The following is a 15,343-nucleotide window of genomic DNA, read 5'->3' as shown; positions in this document are numbered from 1 at the left end:
CAAAAGTAGGAACTCTTGGTTGACAAATCTGTCAGCACTTCTGAATGGTCTCATTTGAACCCCCTTCCCCCTGCCAATTATGCAGTGTGGTCACATTTATGTGCAACTGTAGAGGATAACATCAGCCTTTGACATTCAGGGTGTGGATAAAACGGAATAGGACCCTGTAGATTCTTCTGAATGGGATGTTTGTCTCTGTCCTAATAGGGAAAATGCCTATATTAAAATTATGTAAACAAGATACAAGACAGAAACACACACCTTTGGTTTAGTAAAACACATTTTGCTTCAGATCTTCTCCAACTCCCAAGATGCAAGGAGGGAAGAAAAAGGAATACACTGATCTTTCTTTCTTTCTTTCTTTCTTTCTTTCTTTCTTTCTTTCTTTCTTTCTTTCTTTCTTTCTTTCTTTCTTTCTTCAATGGTCTCTCCGGCCCTCCTACCCTCACCATTTCTACCAGCTAGTTTACAGGGAGGAAAGCCCAAAGATAACATAGAAAGTTGGAACAGCATCCAAGTCAAGTCAAACAGAGATACAAGAATGGCTTCCTAAATTCCAGAACAAGGAAAAAAACCCTTCCTAAAATATTCCCTGCATTAGTTTCATCACAGGATAGTTAAACAGACAACAATCTACTTTTAGTAAGTTTTCAACCAGCATATATATCAATATATACATACACACACTATCCTGCTACGAGTTTGGTCTTTCCCACATTACTCCTTTAAAATTCATTTTGAGGTAACAACAAAGCCATGACATTTTAAATACAAGTTTTATTTGTAATTTTGAGTGAAATAGTGTGTTGTGAACAGCTGTGTGTGTAAATCAGGTGTACCTAAAATAGCAGAACCTCAAGGACAGTTAGAAATGCCTTGATAATTGCAGGCAAAGAAAAAGACGTCTAAGAGCAATGCCAGCTATGCTGATGGCCCAATAATTGGGTTGGGGGAGGGAAAGAATAGAGCAAAACCATAACAGCTTCAAGCCAACTAAAATAAATCATACTTCCATACAATTCTTCCAAGATGACTTGTGGAAAAATAATAATACAATATGAATTTCTGATGATGTGGAAGAAGCCAAATAAATGCAATGGGTGTTTACACGATGGTTTCTTACATTCATTTTTTTCAGTTCCATAGGTGTACATATCGGGTGCCTTTTAAAAAGTGGCATTATTGTTCAAGTAATTGAACAGAAATAGAATGACTTTTGGAATCTGCCACAAGAAAGCAAAGGCCAGGTGGCTACAAGTCCCTGGAATAGGACTACAGTTTTGCAATGCCAAAGAGATAAACCTTGCAAATGAAAACATGACTTCAGTACAGGTTTGGCCAGAAGATTCAGTCACTGTGGAGTATATGTTAATGTCTCTCCCATTTTACAGTCTGATTTTTGTCAGAAAGGAGCCAGGAAAAATTATATTGCCCAAACTTATTCTGCCCATACTAGGAAAATCATATCCTTCCATTACGTGGAGTATTTTTAAAAAAATCCCTGGGTACTTTTGTCTTTTACTATTACACTAGTATAAATCCAGAGAAATGTACACACCCTGTACCCAAGAACATGAGCAGGGTACACTGGTTATTATTTCCTAGAGCTGCTTACATCTTAGCCATCTCAACTATGTCTGATGCTGTTGATTGGTTCTAAAGAGTTTGTTACTAGCTTTTGTTAAAGTGGCCTGAGACAGGCTGAATATATATATATATATAAACCTTCCCTGGGTTTCAAACAAAAGAATTTTAGAACATTCAAAGCCCAGGTCTGCACTTAAGAGATCATGTAAGGTTAACTTAATCAGATTTAAACAACAAAAGAGAAAAGGTTGCTAACAAATTTTTAATCTCCTTTTTAACAGTTCACACAATGTGAAAATTATCACAGCATGTTTCCCTTCTTTAAGGCAAGGTAGAGCACAATAATTTCCAAAATCAGTCTTAGTGAACACCTTGCTTCATTGATACTGAACTACATTCTTTACTTAGTGTCCCTTTAGGGGTTGGGTCAGAGTTAGTCAAAAAAGTTTAAAGCTGAATGAAAGAACATATTGCTTGTTACTAGTCAGTAACATCCTGTGGGATGGGTAGACCTTGATCTATTGACAGGGGAAGCCAACAGGAAACCTGCTACTGATATGAATAAATATGTGGTTGGCTGCTCTGTTGACAGTGTTTGCAGTTCTACAAGAGATGATCTTTGTTGTTTAATATATGTAAGTGGACCAAAAAAAAGGACACATGGAAATCTATAATCGAGGCCCCCATATACATGTGTGTGAGACACTGTGTCACTGACTTGAACTTAAAAGATGTAAAGATCAAAACACTCTTGCTTTGCATTACACTGTTTTACAGGGACTGGTCAGTGCCATTTTACAATGTTAAGTTATAAAAGTTTATGTCAGATTTCAGTTGTAAGAAGTGTCTACTACAAAAGGCAGGAACTTAAAAAAAAAGAACCCCCAATATGGAGAAGGAATGAAAAATAGAGAAAGAATGGCTTTACATTAAAAGCTATTAAAATGTCCACTGATATAAGTTTGATATTGTGCCCCAGTCTTCAAAAGCTCATCTTTTATTATTCAAAACTCAGAGGTACATGCTAGTTCCTATCAAGACCAAGAATTTATTCAAAAGCTAGAGAGAGTCAAAACAAAGTCAAACCGCACAGTGATGTATTTATATACATACATACATACATATCTGATCTTGCCAAGTCTGTAGCAAAATCCTGGTTTCAACAAGCAAGGCAGTGATATTGGAGAACAGCACATCCAATGTTTTAAAGCCTGTTGATCACAAACAAGGACTGTGGGCCCGTTTGGCAATCTATAAGGTGAGGATTACTTGTTGAGGAACCAAACACTAATAATTTCCATCATCAATCAGTATACTCAGTTCTCTTTTTATGATTAAACTATGGCTTAGTTTTTACTGATACAGTAAGCCTGTACCTATATTGAATCACTTCATACCTACGGGCTTGCATGCTTGAAAGCCTTTCTAAAAAAATATTGCTACAGATGGAAAACCAAGCATCAGAATGAACCCTTCAAAGCAGTGGAAGGAAAATATGTTTTGTATGGAAGAACATTCAATCATGTGAGACCCCCTCCTCCTCTAGTCTTTTTGGCTCAAGCCACAATATTAAAGTTCAGTGAAAACTTGGCTTAGAACGGTTGTCTGAATGTATACATTAATACTGCCTTATGGAGAGGGGTTACAATTGACAGAAATGGCAAAGAGTGTATTATGGACTAGAAAAGATTCATTCTGGATGAAACTAGGAACTGGGATCCCTAGATTAGCCATTATTGGTAAGTCAATACCATTGCAATGGAAATCAGTTGAAACCACCAGGATTGTTTCATCTCTGGATCCAATTGCTTTTTGATATACTCTGATTCTGTTGGAAAGCTTTTCCTGAACTGCACCTACTTCAGGTTGCAGGTATGTGAATATACAGAAGGGGTGCTGCATGTTTGAATGGCTCCTCTGAGGAAGAAAAGTAAGAAATCAGAGAGAAGAATTCAGCTTAGCTTTCTTCCAGATAACAATGATATCTTAGACCCACCCTCAATTAGGGAGCAATCAAACATGGATTTCCTATTTGCATCCCCAACTGACACAATTTGGGCAAAGTTTTACCATTTTAATAAACTGATTGTTGTGTAACCAACACTAAAGCAACAATTTACCATAAGTTATTTCTCTTTCTACTGATTTGGGATAGTGGGTGGTAAACATATAACCCATGAGCACCATGCACTCTTTTCTTGGACCCACTTAATTAGGTCAAGGTGAACAAACCCAAACAGGAAGGCAAAGGTTTTGGTTTAAACAGAGACAATTATATTTCTAGAGAGAGAGAATCCCACAAGTGGGAATGGTTACAGTTCAGACCTTGACTGTACACAGTACCAGGAAACACCATGTTAATACTGGCAGAACAACATATATACAGGGCAGCTCAGGACCAGCTGCGGGTGCCCAACACACAGAATGAATATTGTACCAGGCAGGATTATAAACAGACTGAGGTCAGTGAGTCAAGATGGTGGCATCTTTGAAGAGTTCAAACAGATAACAAAGCAGCTGCATCAGTAGGAATGAATGGAAAGGGGGAAAAGTGTAACACTGGGGAACAGGCACTCCATTTTGGAGTTGTTGGCAGAGTAATTCAATAGAAGACTATAGTGATTCATCATGATTTTGTGAGAATAAATTTACACACTGCACAGAATGAGGTTGTAAATTTCTGGAAGGTGCCATTTCAGGTTGTAGGGATATAGAATGTCAAATTTGTTATGCTCACTTTACAAATTCCTTGCATATAATAAAGTACTGCAGCAGAAAGACAACTCTTCAGCTTTCTTCCCAATGCAATAGTTTAGTAAACTATCAAGTTTAACAAAAGGATACATTTGCAAAAATATGACATTGCCCCTCCACACACACACACCACACCCAATTTGAAACAGGACAGTTCAGAATTCTACCACTTTATTCTATGAAATGTGTAGGGGGACTCATAATACCTTGAAGGGCTAAAATGAATCACCATAAACAAACGTATCTTTGTCCGGTTGATGTCTCCAAATAACAGATTTGGTTCCCCAATCATTGTGGAATTAACTGAGATAAAGGGATAAGGATAACAATGCCTTTTGAAATGAACAGAGAGAGACAATAGTTGAAAAATTTATCAAATGTTGCAGAAAACAACTGCTGAAAAGTAAAGAGCTGAAACTAAGGCAGCTATGACATGTGAAGGACAAAAGTGAGATGGAAAGAGGTTCAGAAGTGACCCATGGAATGCAAACCCTATCTAGGATCCACAGTGTACCCTTGGTTAAAAACAAACAGCAAACAAAGCAGCAATCTGTGATTCTGGCCTACCTTCATTGAAGACATACAAAACAGCACCTGTAAACTTTGGTTTAAATAATAACTTAAAAGTCAAAAGAAAGTGACAAAGGGCTTGGGGTGTAGGATCTTTGTGAATTTATCTTTTTTGGCCAATGCCTGTTGGGGAAAAAATCAGAATAAAAGCAATGAACGAAAAGGAAGTATTTTGGTTTATGCTTCTTGTCTAAGAAAGGTCTTTGGTCAACAGTTAAGCCAATTGTAAAGCATTCTGTAGAGGGTTGTTAAGGAGGCATTTAAAAGTGGTCCCAAGAGAAGCGAGGTGTGGTATGGATTTATCCAGACTAATGATGGGTGGCTTCTGGAGTTCAGCTGGACTTGGGAGTGATAGATGGATAGTCAAATGGGGCTTTGAGGTGTTCTCAGCTTCCACATTCCAATCTTGGCTGTCTCTGAAGATCAAACCACTTGCTGGCTGTGAACAGTCTCTCTGGAGGCCTCCTGTATGTTTCTTCAATTTGATTGACATCCCTTAAGCATGGTCATTTTCAAAATTACTGCAGCTTAAAGATTGCCTCTTTGCCAGTATAGAAATAGTCTAGTTCCCTTCAAATCAGAGCCATTTCCTCAGCTCTTCTAGGTAATCCTTCCAATTTTGCTGTCTATTGGAAACACTAGGAAAGAGAGTGAGAGGAAATGCATGTTCAGCAGAGACCTCTAGTGTAGGCTCCAGGAAATTGAAACTTCCAACTGGTAGTTTTCTGAGTGAAGACTATGACATTCCTGTATTTTTGCAGTTGTAATTCAAGAATGAAGGGAGAGTATTTTCATTCTCCCAGCTTTTGACTGTCTAGATTTGCCAGAACCTTGAACAATTCAACATGTCATTTGAAGGAATACTTTAGTAAGGAAGTAAAAATTATGTGAGTTAAAGGACAATACAATTGCTTAGATAAAAATAATCTCTCAAACATAAAGCAACAGGAAATGGTCTGAATGAAGGGTTAAAGTCTTATTTTGTTAGCAAAATCCTTAAAGGAAAAAAGGGAAATGGGTCAAGAAGGTGGCAGAGACCATGCCATGTACCATACTGGAATTTAAGACAGAAAATTGTTAGCATGACTGACCGGGGATCTTTCTAGGAGATATGTCCATCAGATAAATGGAGCAGGCTGACTTCAGAGGACTCTGCTAAATGGCTTTAGAGAAGTTGTTACTCTTAGGGAGCACAATCCATCTTGGCTAGAACAAGAAGTTTGATTCCAGCCATTATTGATCTACCACGGAATCAGGGTTATATAGGAAGAATGCTGACCTGTATTCTTAAGAGAAGTTAAAAGTCTCAAGGAATGCTAGTTGGTTTACTGTACCCCTCTGAGCTAAACCTGGGGATTAAAGAGGGGGATTGTCATCATGACCTGTCAGCCACTGAAAGTGTCCTTTAAATAAAGTCTGTGAGTTCAAACCAGCAAAAACTGTTCGCTTGAACTCATCTTGGTCAAAGTTTGGATCACCTTGGATTACAGGAATCCTATCTGCCATTATTGCTAACAATTTCTTGCGGGGGATGTGGGCTACAGGGTTCTCTCCCGGTGCCTGGCGCTCTGTGACAAAAAGGACTTCTGCTGTTTGAGGAGTTTCAACACCATTAGAATACACTGTACAGGCAGAAACAGACTTTGTTTTGAGTAGCTGAACTACCTTCTTACTCAAAATATATTTCTCCTCATTCTAATTGTCCCCTGAACTGAACGTGCTTGGAGCAATCAACAAGCACTGGGCAACTAAAATTTCTGTGCTGCAGGTAGGTCTTGAATGCAAGTTAGATATGAGGCAAGATACATATGGGTCAGCTTCAGAATCAGGAGCACAGTACCCATTTTCCTTCACTCACCAAACTCGAACTCTACAGTCACCTCAGATTTACCGCCATGCGCCAATCTCTGTAGTAACAAGAGGAGCTTTGGGAAGCATCAACAAGATAGAGTTTGTTCTGTCATGCAAGGAAGCTTTGGAAACCTGTTGCAGAGACATTTTCCCTGTATTGAGATGCGAGGCAACCATACAATGAACTGGGGGTAGGTGGGGAATCAACGGATGCTGGAAAGCTTTTTGGTTAACACTGCTTGCTCACCTGAATTATGTACTTTCATCTACTTAACATTTTATAAACTTTTGTTCCCTCTTATTAGTAGTTTCTGTCTAGGTATTAATAACATGTTGGATGTGGGGCCTGGATGTATCTGCACTAGATTTGCTAATGGCTAAGAGGAGCCAAGTGCTTCAAAGCTTTGCTGTGTTTGGTCACAAATTAAAGGTTTTGTTGACCATACATATATAATCTCTCTTTATAAATTTATATTTATACATATATATATATATATATATATATATATATATTGCTCTGAATTTTGCATGGTCACCCAGCTCTTGGTTTGTTTCAACAGCCACATACACTGGCCCTTCTTTTCCCTTTCCTCCCCCCAACCCAAGTGCTTCAGATTTGCAAAGTCAACTTCACTCATACCTACTAGGCCTTTCTACTTCTCACTACTTCTCCCCACTTCTACATTTCTTCTCTCTCTGGCCTCATCATCAGAGAACTCTTTTTAAAATGGAAGGGACAGAATGGAAGCTAGGAAGAGGGAGCAAATGTTTTAGCTTGCGAAGGTTAATCACACCACGAATTCAGTCTCATGCAGGACCTTCATCAGCTTGATTTCCAATTGTCAAGGTATTGGCTTCTTGCAAAGTTTCACAAAATGTGATGGCATGGAATGGACAATCATTCCTGGGCTTCGTTGATGAGTAAACTTTTATGGACTGAAGACCAGCTGTCAAGCACAACTGCTTCTTGAACTTGCAAGAGAGAGTGAAAGAGAGGCACAAACACAGGTTGGAGAGAGAATAACCAAGTGGTTTTACATGTGAGAGACCCCTTGGCTACTTGCTGACCTACAACGTATGAACTGTACCTATTGTGAATTGTTGTTTCTCTCTCAGTCAGGAAATGAACAGAAACATCATGGCCACTGCAGGGGGGGGGGGGGGGGTCTTGTTTCCAGCTCCTGTTCCAGAATGTATAGATGATGCTAGATGGATCAGGGGGAGATTGTGTGAAAAGATTCCTCCTAGTGCAAAGTTCTCAGTGGGATTAACTGGCAAGCTACTGGAAATACTTTCCAAGGAACAATGGGGAACATTCACAGAGGCTCATGGCTTGGATGCTGCCCCCTGTCAGACTGGATGCTTCCAAAATCTTGATTTGTGGGAACACAGCATTTGAGCTGAAAACGACAGAACACAGAGCAGACAATACGAGACACCTTCTTTTTATCACCACAGGGGTGGGGTGATGGGGGGGGGGGAGAAACAAAAAAGTCTTCGGACAGAAACAACCTACCATCCTCGTTCACCAATTACAAATTTAAAAAAAAATCTAAAAAGAAAGGAAGGAAAAAAGCTCAACTCTGGTATTTTTTTTTCTTTGTACATCCCCTTCTGTGAATGTCTTTTTAAGAGTCACTGTGATGCAACAGAGGGGAAAAGAAAGGTGTGCCTTCAGCAATGGGTAGACCCAAGGAAACCCTTTTGCTTTGCAGAAGTGCCTTAAACAAGATAACGCTGAGGGTCACCTTGAGGAGGTGGGAGCCATTGCTTTGTCTCTGGGGAAGTGCTGGGCCCTAGATGAGGAGGGAGGGCCCTTAAGACAAGTCTTCCACTGGCAATTCCTCCTCCAGGTCTCTTTCATCAGGAATCGTCACATTCTGATTGGTTGTGGCCATAAGAGAAACAGGTCTGCTGTCATCCTCTGTTTCGGCCGGTTCTTCCTTCACATGAACTTGATGGCTAAAGATTTGGAAGATGGAGAAAACAAGCAGAATCAGAACAGTACTTAAGAAATCAAAATTGTTCAGGAGTCAGGTAATGAGTTTTCTGAAGCACCTACCTGACCAACTTTTACCAATAGAATAAAGAGATCAGAAACTATGTAATTGGTCAAAGGAACAACTTTTGTTCAAGTTTTCCAAATATTAATGTTTTAATAAGTTTTCTATGTATCAGAAATCTTTGTAGAATTAGCAGAAACTGTTGCCACTAAAAATCGCGTCCCGGGCTTCAGCCCGGCAGCACCATTGCGTAGGGAGAGGAAGGAGTGTAATGCCTCCTCCCCTAGGCTGGCTGAATCTGTCACGTGGCTTGGGAATCGCCACGTGACAGGGGACTAGGCAACCTATTTAAGGCTGCACCAGCCATGTTCGGCCTCTTTTGAGGCCAGGAGCAGCAAAGGCCCTCCCTTCCCTCCCTTTGTGAAATGGTTGTTGGTTCTGCTATTGTTATTATTTTGTTGCAGTTCACTGGGCGTTTTTTGGGCATAAGAGCACATCCTATTGGGGAAGGCAGTAGCTTGCATGCCGGACCTTCCCACATCGGAGGCCTCTGTATGAGGTCCGAGGTGGTGATAGAGCTCAGTAAGGCAAGCCTTGGGGCCGCGCTGAGAGCTCACCACCCGGCAGGAAGGGGTGTCACAAATTGGGTTTCCGCCCATGTGGCACCTAGTAACTTCCTGTTCCAGTTCCCTTGGGGGAATGCGCCGGACAGGGCTCTGTCCGAAGGGCCCGAGGGGTCAGCTGGGGTTAAGCGGTTCGCTGCCTGGGGCCCAGGATGTGCTCGGTTATGCTCGCCCAGCTTCAAAATGGTTGTTAGTTAAATAAATTGGGCTGCGGCCGATTTCTTTCCAACAATTACGTTGTTGTTTTATTAATGGAACGAGTCTCCACACCTCCGCACGCAATGAGTTTATGTAGCTACTAATACAACTACTCCCACAAAATTGCACACACCACTAAAACTGGGCAGATGCTCCTCTCTTACTTGGACTGTGCAGTTGGATATTGCAGAACATAAAAACGCTATGCCTTACCTAGCAATGTATTAGGTAGGATATATCTTAGGCAATCAAAGCTGCCATGAAATGACTCCCAGATCTGGCAACATTGTGAAATAATTATTGGAAATGATCAGAGACTGTCAGTCTGCTTTTCATTTATTTTTAAAATGTTTCTCCCCATTCCAGCTAATCTTAGTCCTAGGACCAATCAGGTGCATTGCCCTAGCCAAACACAATCTTTCTTGGAGGAGAGGGAAATTTTATTTCCACTGGTCATTTTGTGAGGTGCTGTTCCTTACATCTTGGGAAAGATGCCTTGGATTATGCTAGATCCCAGATAGATGGATCCTCTTATCCAGTTCACTTGAAACGTGGGAGTCTTTAGAACAGTGGACAAAGTTCCCACATATTTGGTGAGAAACAGGCTGCTCAGGGAAATCTGCCATTTTTCACACATGGAAAACAATAGGCAGACATCCAATACAGTCTTAATCAAAACAGAGATATAATCAAACAAGTCTTCATGATATAACATTACTGATAACTCTTCATACTGATATATCTTCTATTTCTTAAATTATGATACATAATTAAAACATAAGGTCACGTTCTGTGATTCAGTTTGGACCATTACTAAACTATAGCACATCTCTGTCATTTCAGCATTTCTGGATTTCCATTTACTTTTCCTTGACTACATGTCAGTGTTTCTCCCAGCTATACACCATGCTCCCAAACTCCCAAACTCACGTTCTGTGATTCAGTTTGGACCATTACTAAACTATAGCACATCTCTGTCATTTCAGCATTTCTGGATTTCCATTTATTTTTCCTTGACTACATGTCAGTGTTTCTCCCAGCTATACACCATGCTCCCAAACTATACAACAGCCTCCAACCATGGCAGCAAGAAGGAAGGAAGCCTATGAGAAATAGTGCTTACCTGAACTGTTGTGGTGAAAGTCGGGGGCTATTGCTGCCATTACTGTTGACTTGTTCTACAGTGCTGCTTACGTCATCATGACCAACATGCAGCATGCCACTAGTGGAACTTGTGTTGATCATGCTGGGGCTGTTCAGAAGAGGGAAGTTACTTTCTGCCAAAGCTGCCTGAAAACAGACAGAATGCTAGGGATAAAGCAACCACAGTACTGTAATATTCCCTAATTACAAATTGATACCCAAAGAAGAAAACAATGATTTTGCCCAGCTCCACTTCTTCTAACTGAATTTCACTGACAATGGGTTTGAAAGATAGTCTTGTTTCCATTTAGACTCTGCAAGGTACAAGTTGATGGGTGTCTAGTATTTAAAACTCCTCTGGCTCTAGGACAGCACAATAAATCAGGAAAATGGGAACCAAGGTCTTCTGAAAATCTTGTCAATGGACTTGCTTAACCTCAGTTTTATTTAGGGTTGCCAAGTCCAGCTTGAGAAACACCTAGATATTTGGGGGGTGGAGCCTGAGGAAGGCAGGAATTGGGAAGGGGTTTAAAACAGATGCCAGAATGTGAGTCTTTTATAGTGCTAACGAGGATCTTCCTCTTGTTGGTACAGGATGACCTGAAGCTTAATTTGTTGGACTGATTAAATGGTTCTAGGTAAAGCCCACATCTTAGGAAAGAAACTAGCACCTTGTTAGTGTTCTTATTCCATCACTCTAATATCTTTACTCCATATTTGAACACTCTTCTTATTTACATTCCTAATATGGTCTTACACCCCTGTAGCCTAATATGATTCACACAGAGAGAGAACAAACAGAAATGGAATCATATTGGCAAATTCAAAATTTAACCAGTTGCAGTAAGGGAAACTTAGAGATTGCCAAGATAGCTGCCACTTGCTACCCTTCCTTTCCTATCTACCACTCACCCACTCCCAACCTAAACATTTGCATCCCACCTTTACACACAATTTAAGCCTTCAAGTTAGTGAACAGTTAAATATATTAAAAATCAACATTAAAAGCAATATATACTACAACAACTACTAAAAAAATAGGAAGGAGAGCTGTTCCTTTTGAACAATGCTATGATGAACTGACAAAGCGAGAGCTTTTCTTTTTGCATTTGCATTGTAAATACAGCACTCTTTCAGATAAGCATCATCTAACAAGAGCAGTGTTGCATGTAAAATCTTCATCACTAGTGGAGTTTACCTGGTAACTGGCATTAAGTGCTCCATAACTAAGGCCAGAAATCATGTTTTTGACTAAAGTCGGACTCCTGTAAATAAAATAAGCAACTGTTAGTATTTCTATTCAGACATAAGATGGGATAACAGAGGTGAGAAGGTAGGAAAAGCAGCTGCAGACATCCAGGGTTCTCTCTTTTCCACTGCTGCTGGTAAAAGATGGCAATCAGTTCCATTTCCACCCCTGGCCGCCTCTGCTCATCTACTACAATCTAAACTTTTAAATAGTGCTAATAGTGTGCTAATCTCTGTTGACATCCCTCTGTTGTGTCTTTGCAGGCATATCTCAAGACTGGATGTATAACAGCTAGGAAACTGAACACCCTGACTCGCACTAGGAGGAGCAGCGTTGTGATAAATGCTAGGCATTTTTCATTGCAAAGCCTCAACAGCTGAGAAATATTTCCCTTTCATGTTTCTTTTCTTCTTATTTGTTCATTTTGCACAAATAGACACAAACAAGAACATCAATTGTAGCAAAATGTATTTTTAAAAAATACAATTGTTTTGGCTATATCATTACTAAGAGCAACAGAGTTTTCATATTTATGGGAACTAATACCACCAGTGGAAATAAGAGGGGCATACTCTGTTGCCCATGTAACCACCAGCAAGGTTATTTGCTTGCAAATGCTGCTGCCAACTGCTTAACTCCTATGCAACTTTAACACCAGTACTCATTATTGATGTGATGCTTAGACATATAAATCTGAAATGAGTAACATCGTGAGTACACCAATTATTGAAAAAAATGATATGTAGAAGAAACATGGTTGTCAGATCATACATCTCTCTTCCATCCCTCCCTATTCATTTTTTTATTTCTTCTACATCTCATCAAGTGCGCTTCCTCCTTGTAAAAGGCAATCACCCTAGAAGCTGAACAGCAACTCTCTGTATAGGGGCTACAGTCATGGCCAGTGCACTGTGCAATGTAGTTCTACCGGTGCAATGTGTGGGTGCAATGAGGTTCAGTATCTATATAAAAAAGAATAAATTAAAATCATGCAGGAGGCCTATTGAAAATAGCTATGAAAGCCAGGGGCATAAACTATTGGGGAGGGGGGGGAGAGAGCAGGGTTCAAGCCCCACCCTGGATTTCCTGACCAGGACAACAACCCCTTTAAACTGCCAGGCTCTCCAGGATTTTCCAGTAGGGACAATGCCCCACCCCTTACCCCCCGGTAGCATAATGAAACTGCTCAGGCTGTCAGGTTCTCAAGTTCAATCAGTCTTATTTGTCTCTGAAGCAACTTAACAAGTTCCTAGGAGGCACAGGGCTGGTTTTGTTTGTTTTTTGTACAGGTAAATGGGGGAGGGGACCTTCAGTTGATAGTACTGCCTGTGAAGAAAAGATCAAAGAGAGAAAAATATAATGGAAGGGGCAAGATAAAGATCAATCCATCCAACAGTCAAAGAGCATCAGCAGTTGGGCTGAAGATTATATTTTCTAGCCTATAGCACAAACTCTGATGTACATAGGTCTAGAACAGGGGTAGGGAACCTGCGGCTCTCCAGATGTTCAGGAACTACAATTCCCATCAGCCCCTACCAGCATGGCCAATTGGCCATGCTAACAGAGGCTGATGGGAATTGTAGTTCCTGAACATCTGGAGAGCCGCAGGTTCCCTACCCCTGGTCTAGAATCAAGTCCAGTAGCCCTTTAAAGACCCACAAGATTGGGGGGGGGGGGAGAATAAGCTTTTGAGGCTCAAAATTCCCTTCACTGGTGCCTGATGAAAGTAGCATTGACTCTAAAAAAAATGTCTAGCCCCAAAATCTTGGTCTCTAAAGTGCTACTGGACTTGAAATTATCTGTTCTACTGTAGATCAACATGGCTACCCTCTAAAACTATGTGATGAAAGTAAGGGATCTAGACAATTATGTTTGTCTTCACAGATGGGAGACTAACAATTCCATGACTACTGTCTCCCGGTAGCATTTCTCTCCTTAGAGAAAAAAAATGATCTCATTTCCATTTTATCTTTAACCATGGATGTGTGTGTATGTGTGTGTGTGGGGGGGTTGTACCAAGGACCCCCTTCCTCCTTAAATGTGTGCTGTCTACCCTGATTCTATTTTGGCTATTTGTCTTGGCAGCCATATTAGGAGCTTAAAATGTGTTGTTTTGGAGAATGCTCTCCGCAGGCTACACTAATAAGTGACCAAAACCTTGGGTAAGAGACTGATCCACTGAGGGGACATGTGCATACCTCCCCATTGCCACAGGTCTTGCAAAGCCTCGTAATTTCATCAGCAAATGCAAGTCTTTCTGACTGCAAAGCCAAATCACTCTCAAGCAGCCCGGTGAACTAATTACCTTTTGCTAACCTTCCCTGAATACTGCCTAGTCTATTTGCCTGTTTCAAGCATGAGGCAAACCCCCACCATTCCAGAACGCAATCTGCTTTTGTCATCTTGCTAAGAAGCCCCTCCCTCCCTAACTCAGTTAGAGCCAGGAAATCCATAGTCTCACCTAGACTCATCCCGTATCCATAGACCTTACGTGTTGGATATTCTTTTGTGCTGGCTCCTAAAACTAAGACTGCTCTGTCAACGAAAACTGCAGTCTCATCCTTTCCACTTGCACAGAAGCAGCTAAGTCTGCTTTTCTTTCTCTGGGACTTTGGGACCTTCCTTGTCCCATGAGAACTCCTACTCAGGAAACACATCTTTCCATGACATGCTTCTGAAAATGCCAGCCATAGATGCTGGCAAAATGTTAGGAGCAAAAACTACCAGACCATGGCCACACAGCCCAAAAATCCCACAACACCCACTGGAAGTTTTGTAAGCCATGTACCATAGTTCCTGGATACTTCCTTCCAACCCATCCAATGCTGAAAGACCAAGTCACCCTGATACTGAACTGTAGCACTCCTCTACCCAAGGAAGCTGACTGGCAAACGTGTCAGACATACCCTGTCATCTTTGGTGGCCTTCTCTTTTGGTACTCATGTTCATCTACGGTCCAGACAGCTCCCTTGACGTTCTCCACTCGTACAAAGCACTTATGCAGGCTCAGGTTGTGGCGTACAGCATTCTGCAAGCAGGAAAGAAAAAGAAGGTCATGAATGTTGAAGGTCTTACACTGGACAATTTCCCTTCCTTCAAAAACTCTCCAAAGAATGTTCCTTGTCAGCAATAAGTTGGTCTCTACTAAAATGCTATCACCAACCTGACATTAATATCCTTAAAACTTGTTTCAAAATACAAGTTGTAGGAAGATGCCACTACTTTGCCATATCGTGAAAAATATATGCCTGCTTATTGTAATAGCTGCATTTTTGTCTGATCAATCCCCACTGCGTATACTTCTATAGTATGAATACGGTACAGTGGCAGCTGGTTCAGGCTGTCACCTCGTACATCTGCTGATC

The 15,343-nt window shown here is 40.8% G+C and overlaps 1 protein-coding gene across 1 annotated transcript in view; it reads right to left on the bottom strand.

The window, feature by feature from the left end:
- Positions 1-343: 343 nt before the first annotated feature.
- The window catches only part of FOXP4 (forkhead box P4), a 162,388-nt gene continuing 147,388 nt past the window's right edge, over positions 344-15,343 (bottom strand). The window contains exons 14-17 of the mRNA XM_048497872.1: positions 14,885-15,006; positions 11,928-11,994; positions 10,710-10,876; positions 344-8,724 (exon numbers count right to left, since the gene is read on the bottom strand). Coding sequence (XP_048353829.1) covers positions 8,580-8,724; positions 10,710-10,876; positions 11,928-11,994; positions 14,885-15,006 — 501 coding nt within the window. The 3' untranslated portion in view covers positions 344-8,579. The remainder of the gene's footprint in view (positions 8,725-10,709; positions 10,877-11,927; positions 11,995-14,884; positions 15,007-15,343) is intronic.

The sequence above is a fragment of the Sphaerodactylus townsendi genome, linkage group LG05 (assembly GCF_021028975.2).
Source record: "Sphaerodactylus townsendi isolate TG3544 linkage group LG05, MPM_Stown_v2.3, whole genome shotgun sequence".
Taxonomy (NCBI): domain Eukaryota; kingdom Metazoa; phylum Chordata; class Lepidosauria; order Squamata; family Sphaerodactylidae; genus Sphaerodactylus; species Sphaerodactylus townsendi.
This window is presented reverse-complemented; position numbering and strand designations above follow the sequence as displayed.